The sequence below is a fragment of the Oncorhynchus kisutch genome, linkage group LG20 (assembly GCF_002021735.2).
Source record: "Oncorhynchus kisutch isolate 150728-3 linkage group LG20, Okis_V2, whole genome shotgun sequence".
Lineage (NCBI taxonomy): Eukaryota > Metazoa > Chordata > Actinopteri > Salmoniformes > Salmonidae > Oncorhynchus > Oncorhynchus kisutch.
In genome coordinates this window covers 24,094,336-24,113,220 of record NC_034193.2, presented here as the reverse complement: position 1 = coordinate 24,113,220, position 18,885 = coordinate 24,094,336, and the positions used below count along the sequence as shown (strand labels likewise).

The following is an 18,885-nucleotide window of genomic DNA, read 5'->3' as shown; positions in this document are numbered from 1 at the left end:
ACCATACGAAGTGACGCCATCATTTGTGTTGCTGGAAGAATACTAGTAGAGAAGGAAGGTAGTTAACTACTTGGATGCGAGCAGAGAAGAGGAGGGTATTGGAGAAGGTCTCGACGTTTGCAACATTTTTTGGATGCCAACCGCTGTTAGATCTCATCAAAGAAGGTATCGACGTCACTACAGGTGCCGGCGGAGTTCTCGAATTTTCGTCTTCCTCAGATTCCAGGTATGCTAACGAAATGCCTTTACATTTGATTTTTTTTTTTTGTCATACATTACATATGTTACACAGTTCGGAGATCCACGCGTATAATGGGCAGGGGGGTAGCTCTGTCAGCCAACGCTAACATGAATTAGAAAGCAATTGCTAACGTTAGCCAGTCAAACCTTAAACCAGAGATGATGCTCTGGCTAAACTCGGCTATTTTTGGAGTCCATGACAATTAACAAAGTCAGCTAAGTTTGGTTTAGTTATGATATACAAGGAGTTCAATGTGTCTTTTAAAAGGCTATGCCTTTACTGACTGCAGTTTTGCAGTTTATTAATTTGTAGGTTAATGGCTAATTTCTGTTAGCTAACAATACGTGTTATTCGGCGTTAGCTATTTAGCCACTCTAGCCAAGTCATTCTGGAAAAAATACATGTAAATGATGCGTGTCAGTGTTTCCGTTTTTCGCTCACGACGAACAAGCGCGTGCTAGTATGTAAAAGTAGCATCCATAAATGCGCTAACTTGCTAGTAGCCCTGTTAGCTAGCAAACTAGTGGTTCGGCTTGATTACGGTAAATCTGGTTGGATTGCTACTTTCACCATCCTAATAATGATTTGCATAACTGTAGGTCACTCTGCAATGTAAATTGAGTTCCTTGAATGCTTTAGTTACCGTAACGTTAGATCTGGCATTTAGCCAAATAACTAATGTTGCGGATGGGGTATACTACGATCAGGGTTTTCTAAAGCTAGCCAGCTTCAGTTAGCTTCACATTCCGGCTCAGCAGGCTTCATACATACTACGACAGAGGCTATTGCTCGTCTACCTGCCGCCACTGTTGGACTTCAATGCAGCCGTTTTTTCTTTCTCTCGATATCAATACATTTCTGGGGAACAATTAAGCACCGTACTGTGATATGTTTTCAATTAAAATAGTAAGTGGTTTCATAGGAAAGAGACATTTCTCAAGCAAGAATAGGACTTCCTGGGAGTGGTCTCAGTGGGGAGGGGAACCCCAACCTGGACTCCGGGGTAGACAACATAGTAAATGTAAATCCAGGATACTCAATTACCATATGTTATGTATTCATTTGTGGATTTCCATCCAAGTTCGTATGATATTTTAGGAATTGCAGTTCGTATGACATGTTACAAATTGCAATTTGTACAGTGTTATGAATTTCAATATGTTAAGAATTAGTTCAATGTATGATATGTTAAGAATTCCAATTTGTTGTGGCTAACATTAGCTAGGCTAAGGGTTAGGAGATACACACAATCTCCATAAACAAACATTTGGCAGTAGAATAGCCTTACTGAAGAGCTCAGGGGCACCGTCATAGGATGCCACCTTTCCAACCAGTCAGTTTGTCAAATGTAAGTGCTGTTGTGAAGTGGAACCGTCTAGGAGCAACAACAGCTCTGCCACGACGTGGTAGGCCACACGAGTTCACAGAACGTGACTGCCAGGTGCTGAAGCGCGTAGTGTGCGAATTTTTTTCTTCTTTTTTTTTTCTTTTTCGCAAGGCTATATACACTGTAAGCAGTGTCGGCACAAGAACTGTTCCGTCGGGAGCGTAATGAAATGGGTTTCCATGTCCGAGCAGCCGCACACACTCCTAAGATGCCATGCCATGCACAATGCCAAGCGTTGGCTGGAGTGGTCAAGTTCGTCGCCGTTGGACTCTGGAGCAGTGGAAACGCGTTCTCTGGTGTGATGAATCACGCTTCACCATCTGGCAATCCGACGGATGATTCTGGGTTTGGCGGGTGCCACGAGAACCCTACCTGCTCAGATGCATAGTGCAAACTGTAAAGTTTGGTGCAGGAGAAATATTGTTCTGGGGCTGTTTTCATGGTTTGGGCCCCTTTAGTTCCAGTGAAGGGAAATATTAAAGCTTACAGAAAACAATTATATTCTAGATGATTCTTTGCTTCCAATTTCATGGCAAATGTTTGGGGAAGGCATTTTCCTGTTTCTGCATGACAACGCCCCCGTGCACAAAGCGAGGTCCATACAGAAATGTTGATCGTGTGGGAGAACTTGACTGGCCTGCACAGAGCCCTGACTTAAATCAACTCCATCGAATACCTTCGGGATGAATTTGGAACACTGACTGCGAGCCAGGCCTAATAGCCCAACCTCACTAATGCTCTTGTGGCTGAATGGAAGCAAGTCCCCACAGCAATGTTCCAACATCTAGTGGAAAGCCTTCCTAGAATAGTGGAGGCTGTTATAGCAGCAAAGGCGGGACCAGCTCCATATTAATGCCCTTGATTTTGGAATGAGATGTTTGACAAGCAGGTGTCCACATACATTTGGTCATGTAGGTTAAAGGGGAAGGGTTGGCTAACATGCTGTCATCGCAAAGTAGCTTAAAAAGTAGGCTAGTAAGTAGCTGCTAAAGTTGTCCTTGATGAAATTCGAACACCCGTCCACCCTACTTTCATTTGTGCCTTCTGTCTTATGCAACCAAATGTAACATATCATATAATTTCTGGGTCTCTGATTTACATTTACTATGTTACAGCTAGTCTGAGACCAGGCTGGGAAAACTAGCTTTTATTGGCAAAGAGGTTTGGAACTCTCTTACCTACTTGTGTGTATGTACTGACGTGTTAGTGTAACTGATCGATGCGCCAGCACATGTTAATGTTTTTAAATGTATGTCAATTGTAAACTCTTCTCTGGAATGTGTTTTTCTTTGTCATACCCCAGTAAGACAAGTTGTTGGCTAATGGGGCTCCTAATAACAATTATTGGTCTATTAACTCATTTACTGCTTGGTGATGTCGCAAGGCAGGCCTAAACTCCATCCCACCAAAACTCTTCAAACAGCTCTTACAATAAAAGGGAATTTTCATCATTTTCACAATTTTATTCCAACCTCAGTGTGGAAATGTATAAAACACAGAAAAATCATGTTTTTGACTGTACTCATCCACATTTACTGAATTGGTTGAACAGCAGTGTAGAAGAGAACCGCCCCTGATTGTTCTTTTCTTCCTCATTGGGAACAGAAAGAAATGCTGCTCTGGTGTTTTCCCACAATTATTTTATTAAGTCATACGAAAGTTTTACTGTGCGTTTCAAATGCATGCCATCATTACTAGATGTGTTAGGTTACGTGATAGGTATTTTAACATGACTATTCTTCCCATTATAACGTTTGATTAATCAAATATTTGAAGGTTAATTAACTGCACCTGCTGATATGGCCTCGTTATTTTGGCTTGCTCCTCAAGAAATGCTGGCGGCCATGACCGACACAAGGTGTGAGTTGGCTTGAGGGGTGTGGTTTGATTTGTGGGTGTCCTTGCCACCACCAAGACGCTCATCTGTTAGAACCTTTGACACAGTTTGTTCCCCCCACTGAATCTTTTATTAATTTGTATTATGTCGGAGGAAAAACTGCTCAACTGACGACCAAAGTCAGACTGCAGGCGCCCGGCCCACCACAAGGAGTTTCTAGAGCAGGATGGCCCAGTCAAAGCCCCCCCAAACCCGCCCCTAACCCAGACGATGCTAGGACAATTGTGCGCCGCCCCTATGGGACTCCTGGTCAAGGCCGGTAAATACACAGCCTGGGATCAAACCGCAGGCTGTAGTGACGCTTCAACACTGCGATGAAGTGCCTTAGACCTCTGCGTCACTCGGGAGCCCCCCCCCCCCCCCACTCAATCTTAAACAAATCTCCCACAGGTTGAGTTCAATAACTGCGAGTGAGTGATGAGATGTCGGAGGAGCCTTTGAATAAGTCAGTAGCCTACAGAGTAATGTGAGACGAATGCAATTGCTGAATTTATGTCGATAGTTATTATAACACTTATTCTGAACTTTCAAGTAATAGTAACAGATCTATGTAGAATAAACCACTTTTTGCATAATATCATAGCAGTGTTCTGCTAATATAACAATGCACATTTCATCTTTCATTGTCATTCCCACCCAATACAGATACAGTGCTTATCAGCATTTTGTCTAGTGGTAATGAGCAGAGGTTAAAGCCCCCCAAAAATCCATGACTAACTTGTCTGGGGCCAAGTTAACCTCCACCTTTTTTATGTAAAAGTCATTACCATCATGCTTTTAGGGAAATTGGCTCATTTTGTACCTCACATTAAACTGCAAGTTTGACCAATTCCAGTCCCATTGCTTAGGTCTGGGGTCCTCTTTTATATAGGACTAAGAAGCTCACTTCTGGTGAATATTTTTTATTTTAAGGTCATTCTTACCCCAAATGTATTAAAATTACCTCCAGAAATGGGGCCCAGTAACATTGGTTTAAAGGATGTTAGAGGTATTTTAACTTTTTTAGCCTATGCATGGTCTATATGATCAGATGTTCTATTAGCGATCAGCTGTAGCCCAACTGATGAATCATAGTGGCTATAAAATGTACATGGGCTGAAGCATGGTTTGCCCATCTGCATTTACCCCATTGGACACAACATCCTGATTGTTCTTATAAATCGTATATTATTCACTCAATGAATTTGTTTCTATTACAAAGCTTTCATTTCCCTTCATAGATGACACTGTCCCTTTAAGAGCTCCGCGTGAAATGCTGGTCGTAAAACTGCATTTTATAAAAGGATGCCGCGCGCGCAATTGAAGGAGTAGGGAAATAAACGTGGTAACAATGTAATCGGATCCCGTCACTTTATTTACAGAGGTCGAAACTGGCAGAAATAGTAGCTTTGGAAAGTTACATCCTGCTTGATAAAGGATAGGCTTTAAATAACTTTGCCAGCAGCTACAGTAGGCTACACACCTCTGAGTTAACCGCTGCTATGGTGAGCATTATAGACTATTTTAATTCCGTTCACCTGAACATCTGCGTGTCATCAACAATCATGCATGTCAGTTCAGTGCACACAGGGCGTGCAGAAATTAAAATATTTGGGAATATACATTGAGTATACTAAGCATTCGTTACACCTTCCTAATGTTGAGTTGCATCTTGTAAAATTCCTACGTTCTCCCACGTCACTCCGCTCCGCCGCACACTCCACTGGCTTCCAGTTGATGCTCGCATCATCTCCAAGACCCTGGCGCTTGCCTACCGAGGAGCAACGGGAACTGCCCCTACTTACCTTCAGGCTATGCTCAAACCCTACATCCCAACCCGAGCACTCCGTTCTGCCACCTCTTGTCCCTCCCACCCCTACAGGAGGGCAGCTCCCGCTCAGCTCCGTCAAAGGTCTTCTCTGTCCTGACACCCGAATGGTGGAACAAGCGTCCCCCTAAAGTCAGGACAGCGGAGTCCCCGCCCATCTTCTGAAAAAGCCTGAAACCCTAACTCTTTGAAAATCACTGCTCGATTGGGACTTTGCAGATAATTAGGTGTGGGGTACACTATTGCACACAGTGAGTCCATGCAACTTATTATGTGACTTGTTAAGCAAATGTTTACTCCTGAACTTATTTAGGCTTGCCATAACAAAGGGGATGAATACTTATTGACTCGAGGCATTTCAGCTTTACATTTTTGAAATGTAAAGCTGAAAAAAAAAAAAATCTAGATTTCATCGGTTTTTAAATACAGGCTGTAACAACAAAATTAGCAACAAGTCATGGGGTGTGAACTTTCTGAAAGCACTGTAGCCATTTTAAGATGAATTGTTTGTCGCTCTTAGGGCTGACCCCGATTTGGTCGACCAATATTTTATTTTTTTAGTCTCGCAGTGGAAACGGACCATGGAGTTGGTGGACTCGCCCTTTTTAATTCATGGCCACTTGCACATCTGGGTGGGAGCGCTTAATTATGTTGGGTGGAAATGTCCAACAGATCTCAACTCATTAAAAGGAGGTAATCGCCACCAGCCGACCTAGCTGCTTTCTCTCCCCCAGCTCCGTCCAATCCTGACATTGTGTGCAACCACAAATCAACCTAAGTCCACCAAATCTATTATTTTTCATCTGAACTATCTGTTGAGCTCGAGAGCGGGCAATCGGTTATTGTTTTGTAGTTTATTAACATGGAGCGTGGCTTGGAGCGCACACTTTAAACCTGTTATATCAATGGACAATTATCACGGCCCTTCAGATCATCATGGGACAATTATGCCATTAATATATGGTTAAAATGTAATGAAATTATATGTACAAATGAAGATAAACCTGGAAGTATGAAACGTAATTTATTTGTTAAATTGATAATCATGAGATCAAACTGAGATTATAGATTGAATAATTGATAACTGATCGATTTATTTGCGTTATCATGATTTTAATCTTTATGATCCTAAATGACTCAATCATCCTTCATATTGAGCTGAATTACTTAATTACATTAATGAATGATTGGACTGATTTGGTGAATTTCATGTTATTCTGTTTCCTTTGTTATGCGGTACACAACTATCCAGGAAATAAACATGTATTTATGTCTCGGTCTCCTTTGTCACCTGACTGTGACCTCCTTCACGACCGTCAGTCGTCCTACCTGTCTGGCTACACACACAGATTCCAAAAATCATTCAATGGTCCTTTGACCCAGATGATGACTGAAACCATATACGGTGAAAGGGAATTGGAGAAGGAAGAGTTGTCTCCACTGGAAGGGAGGAAAGATGAGCATAAAGATGCAGGGGAAAGTCCTGGGAAGAATAAAAGCTCCAGGTGCTAAGCCTAAAGCATCGACCAAGGCTTCATCCTCAACCAGCGCCAGGAGAACCAGGCAACGAACGAGCAGACGACCACCTGGTTATCTTAAGGTTTATGTGGTGGAGTTGCCCCCACCAAAGGGCAAGGCTCAAAGCAGTGAAACAAGCTCAACGCATATAGTTGATTTTATTAAAACACATAAAGTGGGTCCTATATATGGGAAAAATACATGTTTAAAAATGTTCCCTAGTTGCTCTGGATTAGAGCTTCTGCTAAATGGCAAAATTGTAACTTGTACGACTTTAGTACATTTTTGACTCTAGAATAAATGTTTGACTCTTCTCGACGCCATGTAGGCCGTTTTTCAAAGGAATTAGTTGTTTTTTGGGGCAGTCGTCAGCCTCATCCCCCTTCATTTGAGGAAATCTTTGCAGAAGGGAGGGAATCTGAGTTCACTGGTCCTTAACTCGCAGCTCAGACACTTCATTCAGAATAAATTGAATTATCCCTGAGTAGCCTGCCCAGGAGCAGGTTAGTTCTGAAATATTTTTTTTTTATAGGAATGTACCTGGCTAAAAGGTGAGCCACTTTCTTGGTACCGGTTATCCCGAGTCGGACTATTTTGACTAAAGTAACCTCTCTAACTCCTCAAACCAGGTATGTATTATATGGGCTCTTGCCCATGAACTTGAGAAGTTAGGTCGTCGTGACTGAACCGCAGTTGGCCTTTATCTCCCGTGTATCGTGTTCCACTGTCAGTGGTTGTTTTCTGTTACAATGCATGTTGTCTGAAAGCTGCTGAAAGTCATAGTTAATTATTTGTTCAAGTTCAGAATTTTAAATGGCTGTAATTTCTCTGGCTGTCAAACGCTGTTTTGGAAAATATAATTCCGAGCTAGCCATTGAAGTATTGTCCAGTTATAAGGGAATAAATTGGCCCCCAACTCCCAACTGTTCACTGTGCCCTCTAAATCAGGTAGACTCATTCCTTCACATGATGTGGGAGTGCCCTGTGCATAAAAACCTCCGGGATGAAGTTACAACATTCATTTCGAAGTGCATGAATGTAAATATTCAATGCTTTGAATTGACCATGTTAACGATGATCGCTCCTTGAGTCTCTGAATAAATCAGAAACGGCTCCTGCTGACAGGCAACCCTGCGTTTTAGATGGCACACAGCTCCAGCGTTCCTCAGTGGATACAGTTACTATTAGAAGTTATAACACGAGACTTAATGACTCAAATGTGGCAGTCAAACAATTGAGGCCTGGACACATAGACTGTAAAATAATCTCTGCTAAAGCCCAGCATACAAATATATTTTGTTTGGGCTTTCTAAAATGATTTACCTACGTTCATGTTAGGTTTTTTTGCTTTCAGGCTAACTGGGAAGGGTTGGTTGGGGCAGGGCAATCGTGCTCAAACATGACTGTACTGGCAGTCGGTGTGTTTCCGGTCCCCTATGTTGACTATGTCACTGTTTTCTAGCCTGTGGGAACACTCACCTTTTACCTAGTTTACACCACGCCCTCCCCCATCCCTCTCTCCTCCCTGCTGTTCCACTCTGCCTGCTTGTTAGTTTTCCATCTGTGCTGGAGGATAGAGGGGTGAAGTGAAAGAGGGACGCTTTTGCTGTTTTGAAGTAGTTCTTGATATAATGGCGTAGAAGAACGAAGTTACACATTTTCTACTGACTGCGCTTGCATTAAAAATGGGAAACGTACTGCAATTTTGTTTATCATATTCAGGATCCATTATCCTCTCACAACCGGTGACAATGTTTTTTTCTTTCTGAAGCAGTTGGCTACTGTCCATTAAAACCATAAAACAATGTCCCTTAGATCTCTCATTGAATAAACGTGACTAAGATATGGAAGGTTAAAGTGCTATCACAATAGATTAAGGTCTCATGCTTGCTGCTTTCAGTGCGATCAAACTGATATCAGTGATGAATTGAGCCCGAGCCAACATTTCCTAGTGTTGAAACCCTCCGTGTGCTGGCAGTCAGCGCTGAGCTAAACAGAAGGTGTTTTTTTGGGGGGGCACTCATAAAGGGCTGCAGTGAAGTGATCAGAGCTGAAATTCACTGCTGTTAGTCCCTGGCATGGACACTCACTGCTGCATATGCCAGCTCTCTCCTATAGAACAGCAAGTTGGTTGTAATTTTACACATTTTGCCAGTGACTTTTTTTTTTGTCACTGGCCTAGAGCAATTTTATAACTAATTTAATTTATCTACTCATTTTGCCTTAGGGTGGAGACACGTTGGATGTTTTTCATATCTGATCAATGTTCCTGGTCCTATGGGCCCTGGTCAAGAAGTGCACTATAGGGAGTAGTGTGAGGTGAGGGAATGAAAGGCATGGGGGTGTGAGTTTGGAGAATTAATAGATACTGAATGTGACCAATAGGAATGTTTGTCAATGTTCCCTAGGCCATTATCGATATTTGTGGAGAGTAAAATCAATCCCTTTGGTGGAAAAATGGTGATCAGCTCAGAAGATACACTCGTTCCACCACGTCAGTCAACATCCCTATCAACTTTTGTAGCATCAGTCTGAGTCTAGCCAATGTCCACTACAGAGATGGCCTTTGACAAATGACAGCCCACTCATTTATATTTTGTGATATCCAATTGGTACTTTAGTCTTGTCCCATCGCTGCAACTCCCTTACGGACTCGGGAGAGGCAACGGTCGAGACCCATGCGTCCTCCGAAACACTCCCCCCGCCATGCCGCACTGCTTCTTGACACACTGTTCGCTTAACCCGGAAGCCAGCTGCATCAATGTGTACAGCTGGCAACTGAAGTCAGCGTGCATGCACCCGGCAGCCATAATGAGTCGCTTGAACGCGATGGGACAAGGACATCCCAGCCGGCCAAAGACTCCCCTAACCTGGGCGGTGCTGGGCCAAATGTGTTCTCCCTCATGGGTGTCAAGGTCGCAACCGGCTGCGACACAGCCCGGGATGGAACCTGGATCTGTAGAGACACCTCCAGCACTGCGATGTTTTGCCTTAGACCACTGCGCCACTTGGGAAGCCCCAGAAGTTTCAAGTTTTGTCACGTGCACAAATACAGTGAAATGCCTTTCTTGCAAGCTCTTTCCCATCAATGCTGTAATCAATATCTGTGGAGCAAAAGCACACAATAGAAATAAGAAGTACACGAGAAAGCAATTATATACAGGGTCTGTGCCAATGCCATATGTGACCAACCGGCTCGATTCGGTCTTATGTAGCAAATCTGAAATGTTTTTTTACATTGGAAAAAGTAGAAACTCGGCGCTAGAAAATGGCATATCGCACACCACAGTTGAAGAACAATGGGAAAGTAATTCTGCTTTGGAAGTTGATAAACTTGTAAACCCACTTTTGAGAATGTCCCTTGAATATTTTGGTTGACCTACTTTGTCTACAACATTCTGTATCGTTCACACTAGTGGTCGGCCGATTAATCGGAATGGCCGATTTAATTGGGGCCAATTTCAAGTTTTCATAACAATCGGAAATCTGTATTTTTGGGCGCCGATTTTGCTGAATTGTATTTTTTTTACACCTTTTTATTTAATCTTTTTAACTAGGCAAATCAAGAACACATTCTTATTTTCAATGACGGCCTAGGAACGGTGGGTTAACTGCCTTGTTCAGGGGCGGAATGACAGATTTTCACCTTGTCAGCTCGGGGATCTAATCTTGCAACCTTACAGTTAACTAGTCCAATGCAATAACGACCTGCCTCTCTCTCGTTGCACTCCACAAGGAGACTGCCTGTTACGCAAATGCAGTAAGCCAAGGTAAGTTGCTAGCTAGCATTAAACTTAACTAGTGATTGTGATTATTTTTTATAAGATAACTACACATGGTTGATATTATTAGATTATCTAGCGTGTCCTGCGTTTGCATACAAGAACGCTTATCCCTCTGTCACGGATGCCATGGTTGCCCTTCGTTTGGAAATTAAATCCAGTGACGAGTTCTATACAACAGCCTTTGTTCTCTTTTCGACTCCCTCTACGTAATCAAACGCCTGCATTTTCTCCATCTCCTAAGCTGTCATACTATGCTCCCACCGGGCGTTCAACTGATTTCAAAACTCGGTCCTCCAGACAGTGGAGAACGGTAGCGACATCACAGTACTTTGTGATATCTTTATACAAACAACTGCTTTAGAAAGGATTACCGACACATACAGAGCAGCTCGTGTCTAGACCGACGTGTGCTACGTGAAAGTTTGCATGTTCCAGAAGGCATTTATGCCCCAAAAAAGCATTCTGGTAAATATGTTGTCGTACAATTGCCTCACCTGTGAAGTAGTGATGCGCTACTTGCGCCTAGTTTCCTGTGTCACATATTTGCAATGTGCAGGGGATACTGGAGTGGTAGGGGTAGGCTTGTATAGGGTTAAGGTGACTATGTATCCGATAAATGGAGTAGCAGCAGTGCGTGTGTGTGAGCCAATGAAGTGAGTGCCAAGTCAGTGCCAAAACTAAAGAGTCAATGCAGATCCGTGTAGCCATTTTGTTAGCTATGTCTTATGGCTTGGGGATAGGAACTGTTCAGGAGCCTGTTGGTGTCAGACTTGTTGCTCTTGTACTGCTTCCTGGCCTTCCTTTCACACCGCACACTACCTAGCATGTTGGCAAAGCGACAGGCGTTCACATGATATCCCATAATGGATTGGCGCTATCATTTTGACGTTGTTTTAATCCAATCCAAGCTTATCTGAAAATAGCGTGGTGTTTCCATTGGACGAACCAGCCTTCAGTCATTGCACCACACAGTCCTCCCTAACCCATCTGTGGGCATTAATCTATTAGCAGCTGAGGCTGCTTAAACTGGTTCAAGATGGGCATTCATCTTTGAAGAGCAAAGCAAAGCCCTTTCCTTGTTTCTTAATGTCTGACAGGGTGCCTGGTCAGTCTGCCTTTAGTGATGGATGAGCAATACTTCCTGTATTAAATGGGTAGGCAACTTTGGGATTTGGAGTAATTTCCTACTTACCCATAGGTAGAGTAACTCAGGGATGCTATTTATGTCTCTGCGTGCAGTTTTGATGAAGTTAAAGGAAACCTATCGTTAGCATAGTGCAGTTTCTGGTAGTCAGCGGTAACCACATAGCCAGCTCCTCTCAAGAGCAGAGAAATGGACTTTAAAGCTGGATGGTTGGTCATTTACCAATAGTTCTGACATTTTTACTAATTATTTAAAAAATATTCTCTATCAACTTTGTCATTTTATGGACTACTTTTTGAATTCTGCCTGTGCTTTCTTCCTGTGCGACTTTTTGTTTTTGTAAACAAAACTCCCTTGAGGCAGCCAGCTGTTGCTTACTCTAGTAGCTAAAGTAGTTAGTTTGCTTATTGGTAAATCATCATAACATTTTGATAAGTCATGTTGGGCTTTGAGGTAGAAAACTTTTTTTCTTTTTTCGAGCCATATTCGGGAGACCGAATCAGCGGAACCAGTAGTCTAGCTTCCTGGAGCGGTGGCTAGGTCTGAGAGGGACTGGGGGATGCCAATCCATGGCAACTGACACAGAGTGGGACTTCATACTGTCATTGATTGGGAGGGCGTTCTTATTTTCAATGACGGCCTAGGAACAGTGGGTTTAACTGCCTGTTCAAGGGCAGAACGACAGATTTTGTACCTTGTCAGCTCGGGGATTTGAACTTGCAACCTTTCGGTTACTAGTCCAATGCTCTAACCACTAGGCTACACTGTTGAGTTAGAGACATTATTCCATGTCCCAAAAATTAACTGGAAGAAGCAACCCAGACACGCCAGACCGAATGGACAGGTGTATATCAAGTAAGTTATATTCTTCTTGTCCTAGCACATGTAACAAAATTATATATTGGTAACTTTTGTATTTATAATTACACTCTGATCAAAAAAAAAAAAAAACTGTTTCTTGTTATTGGATTCATTTGTTTCTAGCTACTTATTTGTTCTGTCTATGCAGGCTGCTGTCGGACTGGGTGCTGAAGGAAGACTGACTGGGACGAGGGAACCAAGTCTTCCCTTCATGTGTTTGTACCATTTGTCGCAAATATCGCTCGCCGACAGGAGTTTCTGTGGGATTCAAGGAGGTGGAGAATGTTGTGTAATTACAACAGGCCCATCAATGATTCGGCTTCACAGCCAGACATTGCCTAACCATTTTTTATTTTCTTTTTATTGTTGCATTGTCGACAGAATCTGCAAGTTAGCATTTCATTGTATACCATGCGTATCCTGTACATATGACTAAAACTTTAAACAATTTCAAGTCAATCTAAATGCTTTTTGAAGTGAACCAGTGTGTTTTGTTCTGTCATCAGTAATAAATTATTTTTGAAGTGAACCAGTACATTGTGTGTTGCAGTTCTGTCATCACATTAAATGCCATTTGCACCATTGTCTTTTTGTTACTCTCCACTATAAGTGATTAATTACACTATGCCACATGAGATGTAGTTGTGTATAAAATATAGCAGTCAGATCATTATCAGTGAAATTAGTACTTTAGGTAATTGGTTTATTGGTCAAATGCACATATTTAGCAGATGTTATTGCCGGTGTAGTAAAATGCTTGTGTTCCTAGCTCCCAACGGGGCAGTAGTGTCTTTATAATACACACGTCTAAAATAATGGAGTTAAGAGAAATCAGTATGCGCAATATATTGGAGTGGTCTTGACTAGAATAGTGTATACATAAGAAATGAGTAAAACCAGTATGTAAATATTATTAAACTGACCAATGATTATATGTATATAGGGCAGCAGTGTTGAGTAACCAGATGGTAGCTGGCTAGTGATGGCTATTTAAGTCTTGAGAGCTGTTTTTCCCAGCTTTGATGCACCTGTACTGAACTCTCCTTCTGGATGATAGTGGGGTGAACAGACCGTGGCTTGGATGGTTGTGGTCCTTGATCTTTTTGGCCTTCCTGTGACATCGGGTGCAGTAGGTGACCTGGAGGGCAGGTAGTTTGCCCCCAGTGATGCGTTGTGCAGACCACACCACCCTCTGGAGAGCACTGCGGTTTGCGGGTGGTGCACTTGCTGTACCAGGCGGTGATACAGCCTGACATGATGCTCTCAATGGTGCATCTGTAAAATTTGTGAGGGTCTTAGGTGCAAGCCAAATTTATTTCGCCTCCTGATGTTGAAAAGGCGCTGTTGCACATTCTTCACCACTGTCTGCGGGTGGACCATTTCAGATTGTCAGTGATGTGTACGCTGAGGAACTTGAAGCCTTTCACCTCCTCTACTGCGGCCCCGTCGATGTGGAGAAGGCCCATCAAAACATGGTCTTCAGTTGATGAACCAGCAAAGATGACAATTATTGATTTTGTTAACAGCACAGGTCGCTGCACATAATGTACCATACACAATATAGACAAGGCATTCACACAATTCACATTAATTCAAACTCAAATATACAATAAAATAGGGATGTACAGTAGTAGCTGTTAGTGAATGGATTTTGATATAGTGATAATGACCAGAAGCTAACAAATTGTTACATTGGAGAGTGTCCCAGGTCTAACCAGGGACTGATTTAAACCTGGGACGCCAGGTGGGTGTAATTAATTATCAGGTGGAACCAAAGTTCCCTTTTAATATTTTCTGGCACAAATTTCAGATCTTGAAGTGCGTTTACTGTGAACACTGAGGTTGTACCTGATTTTAATTGACTGTTTTTACAGTGGCCAAGTAGGCTAATGTGGCTATTGATCATAATGTAGGCCTACCAGAGTGGCCCAGCATTTCTTTTTTTTAAACGATGGTGAAAATGAATCACGTAAGATTTTAACATGGAAATAGGGTTTCTATCATTCAGCCAACAGTAACAGCCAATATGTGGTTGATTCAGGCCTACATTCCATGAAACACGCAGGGCTTGACATTAACCTGTTTATCCACTTGTCCTTCAAACAAGGTGACTGAAAATGTTGTTTGAATCAGGAAACCACTTTACAAAATAAAATGTATTATTCCCATACCATTCTTACAGAGAATCACATTATGCTACCCTCTACCTATTAACTACTTAGCTTCAAGGCGGTCTCAAAATAGAGCACTGCCCCTTTAAGACAACAAAAAGCTCTTTACCTGACTCTCTTTTCAATGCAGGCTTTGAAATGTACAGGTTTTGTGCTCTTGTCGTAAGCGATCACGCTCACCTTGCTGGCTACAAATGAACTATAACTGGGCAAATAACTCACTAACTAGCAAAGAATATGTGCACATGTGCACGCACACGTGGCTACAAGCATTTCTCGCTTTGATCTCAAAACAAGTGCATGAAAACTATGACAGCTCATGCTGTAAAACAGTCCAGTTCAAAGTGAATAGAACAAATCCATATATGGCAACGGTCTATTTGCATTTAGGTCTACTGCAGTTCTGATTTGTTTATCGTGCACCGGAGAGTAGAGTATGTGCCTGTCAATGCAATAGAATGGTACTCCGAAGCGTTTTGTCAACAACAACAGTTTTGTTTCGGTATGTTGCATTGAAAGTGCCTAATATTGCGTTGATTCGATCACAATTCCCACAGTGAAGGGAAACGTTGATAGTGTTAACTAACGGGGGAAACTCTGAACTTCACTCAACTTTTTAATCTTGTGCTTCTCTGCGCGGGCTTATTTTTCTTCTGCACGCCAGTCCCTGGTGAGCTGCGGAGCTGCGCACCCGCAAGCCTCTTAGAGGGAACATTGGGTGTAACCCTTGTCCTATATAGTGCATGAGTATGGGTCCTTCTCATAAGTTGTGCACTATAAAGGGAATAGGGTGGCGTTTGGAACTCACCCCAAGTGTCATAAGTGTCATCTCACCTTAGGTTACAATGCAGCTTATCCGGAAATTCTCGTTTAGGTTTCACCTTGAAGACTGATGCAGGCTGCTAAAACCTATTCAGGAATTGGGGGTGGGAACGTTATGGTAATTGCCACGTGTAGCAGAGAAATAACAACAAATAACACTGTTGGTGTAACTAGCTAGCATGCTATGAAAGTTATGTGAGCACCATTTCAGTTAAAAGTGCAATTTGCAGACATCACTCTGCCATTTCCTGGCTGCTAAAATTCAAATAGTTCGCCTAATTTCAGTTTGAAAAAACAAGCCAGTGTAGAGAATCATTGTACCATCTAAACTGCTGTGAAATATTTTTTTAATAACCAACAATATTGTTTGTTCAGATGTTTGAAGCTGGTGTACAAAACCGAAAGTAATTGATGCAAAAAATGAAAGCATAGAAATAGCGTATATAGAACAGATTTACTGCTTTTTAGACTTTCAATTAGAATGACATATCTATAACTCACATTTCTATGTGAATTTGGTCAGGTCGCCCAAAAAGTGACATATGGCAGCTTTAAGATGCTGTAAGTCAGGGGAAAATAATTATTTCAGAAAACGACTCCCAGCATACGTGTCAAGAGATGAGTCTCAGCTAAATCTTGCCTATACAAGCTGTTGACATGTTGAGGGTTTGTCTGCATTTGTTGAAGTTTGTCTGTGTTTGGATAATTCCAGTGAAACTCTGTCGGATTCTAGATGTCATTAATATTTGGACACGGACATGATCAAATAGCTATATTCGCTCTGTTATCATTTTAGCTAGCTAGCTATATATCAATGCATTATTTAAATTGCTGCTGCGAATCCAGGATAGAAATATTGTAGAAGGAATATAAGCTACGGTTATATATATGTGTAGCCTGACTATTGAAGTAATGGGCAAGTTTATTTTGCTCCGGGCCATGCAAAACGAATTTTCCTAAAACCTTAGTGGTCTAAACCATTCTTCTTGGGGGGAGCGGGGCTCTAAAATGCAATTTTATAATTTATAAAATGGCCCCATTTTAATGCAGACAATTTTTTTTCATTTGACATATTATCCAATGGATTATATTAATTTACTGATAAAGGGGAGGTGAAAAAGAAACATTAGTTGTCACCCCCTATTTTAGTTTGCTCCATGGCTCAGGCAGCCAAGTGTCGCTGTAGCCAGAGACTGAAGAGGTAGCGAGGGGGGTTTTTAATGAAAGTCAATGAACTAAGTAACCCAGACCCAGCTGCTATTACATTGGTGTCTACGGGAGTCCCACCCCGTTAAGTAGACTGAAACTGACAATGTTTTTCAACAGTAAACAGCCTGAGTGAACTCTCTTCATTTAGCCACCATCTTTGCTGTAGGCCAAGATGATCTATTATATTGTTCAGCTCCGTTGCAACTCTTTGCAGGTGTTTCTGATTTATAAACAGAGTTCCTCTGTGAAGATGAGAACCTTCCAGAAGGACAACCATCTCTGCAGCAGTCCACCAATCAGGCCTTTATGGTTGAGTGGCCAGATGGAAGCCACTCCTCAGGAGAAGGCACATGACAGCCCTCTTGGAGTTTGCCAAAAGGCACATAAAGGACTCTCAGACTATGAGAAACAAGATTCTCTGGTCTGATGAAACCAGAATTGAACTGTTTGGCCTGAGTTTCTTAAGGAAACCTACTGTGAAGCATGGTGGTGGCAGCATCATGCTATTGGGATGTTTTTCAGCAGCAGGGACTGCAAGAGTAGTCTGGATCGAGGGAAAGGTGAACAGCGCAAAGCACCGAGAGATCCGTGATGAAAACCTGCACCAGAGCTTTCAGGACCTCCGACTAAGGTGAAGCTTCATCTTCCAACAGGTCAATGACCTTAAGCAGACAGCCAAGACAACGCAGGAGTGGCTTTGAGACAAGTCTCTGAATGTCCTTGAATGGCCTAGCCAGAGCCCAAAAATCTCTGGAGAGACCTGAAAATAGCTGTGCAGCAACGCTCCCCATCCAACTTGACAGAGCTTGAGAGGATCTGCAGAGAAGAATGGGAGAAACCCCCCCCCAAATACAAGTGTGCCAAGCTTGTAACGTCATACCCAAGAAGACTCGAGGTTGTAATCGCTGCCAAAGTACTGAGTAAAGGGCCTAAATACTTATGTAATATTTAGTTTTTTAAATTTAAGTTTGCACACATTTCTAAAAACCTGTTTTTGCTTTGTCATTATGGGGTATTGTGTGGAGATTGATTGATAGATTTTTAAAAATAAAATCAATTTTAGAATAAGGCTGCGAAGTAACATTCCATGTAATTGAACTATTTAAGAGCTAGCACGTCTGATTATTTATACTTGTCAACTAATTATCAAGCTCTCGATCGGGTGATCAGCTGAGCTAGTTAAGGACGACATCAGCATTGTGAAATGTTTGGGAGCCCCCCCCCCCCCCCCCCCCGAGGAGAGGTTTGAGAACCACTGCTGTAGACTATTTTAGCGACGTGAACAAATCAGGCTAAACTCACCCATTTTTTTTCCTCTCCTCGATTTTAAACTCGGTGTAGTTTTATTGATAATTGTGCGTTCACGTGTAGGTTAAGGCGAAAGAGTTGTAGTTGGTATGGAAGATGGTCACTTAATATATATATATATTTTTTTCCCCCTGTCTCTATCTGCCCCTATTCTCTCTCTCTCTCTCTCTCCATCCCTTTTTCTAGGCATGGCTGAAGCCCACCAGGCGGTGGCCTTCCAGTTCACGGTGACTCCGGAAGGCATCGACCTGCAGCTGTCCCACCAGGCCCTCACGGAGATCTACCTCTCGGGCCTGCGCTCCTGGAAAAAGAAGTTAATCCGCCTCAAGGTACTGGACATGTCTGAGGGCCTGGTCTGTCTGTCTTTGATCTGTCTGGCTTTCTCTTTCGTTGGTGTGTGTGTCTCTCTGGCTAGCCCGAGTGTACATACTCCTAGACGAGCTTTCTGGGTCATAGCTGTTGGTCTTTATCGCCTGCTTATCTGTCTATAAGGGGGACAAATTGCTCTGACTCGCTTAGACCTGACCTCCGCTAAGGGTAGACCCCAGGCTATCCCCTCAGACTATCTCTCCGGGTTATCGCTGTCTATCTTAATTGCATTTCTGTACACCTGTCTGTCTGCCTCCCTTGTCCATCTATGTGTCTGTAAGCCTGTCTGTTCTACTGCACTGCTACTTGACTACCTTTTTTCTTTTGTTTGCATGTCTTAAGATTGGTCTGTCTTTGTCTTCCTCT

The 18,885-nt window shown here is 42.5% G+C and overlaps 1 protein-coding gene across 2 annotated transcripts in view; it reads left to right on the top strand.

The window, feature by feature from the left end:
• Positions 1 to 18,885, top strand: part of LOC109865510 (carnitine O-palmitoyltransferase 1, liver isoform) — a 38,197-nt gene continuing 19,312 nt past the window's right edge. The window contains exons 1-2 of one of the 2 annotated variants that reach the window (XM_031799073.1): positions 1 to 226; positions 18,337 to 18,479. In XM_031799073.1, coding sequence (XP_031654933.1) covers positions 18,339 to 18,479 — 141 coding nt within the window. In that variant the 5' untranslated portion in view covers positions 1 to 226; positions 18,337 to 18,338. The remainder of the gene's footprint in view (positions 227 to 18,336; positions 18,480 to 18,885) is intronic. The other variant, XM_031799072.1, reaches the window with a different exon arrangement.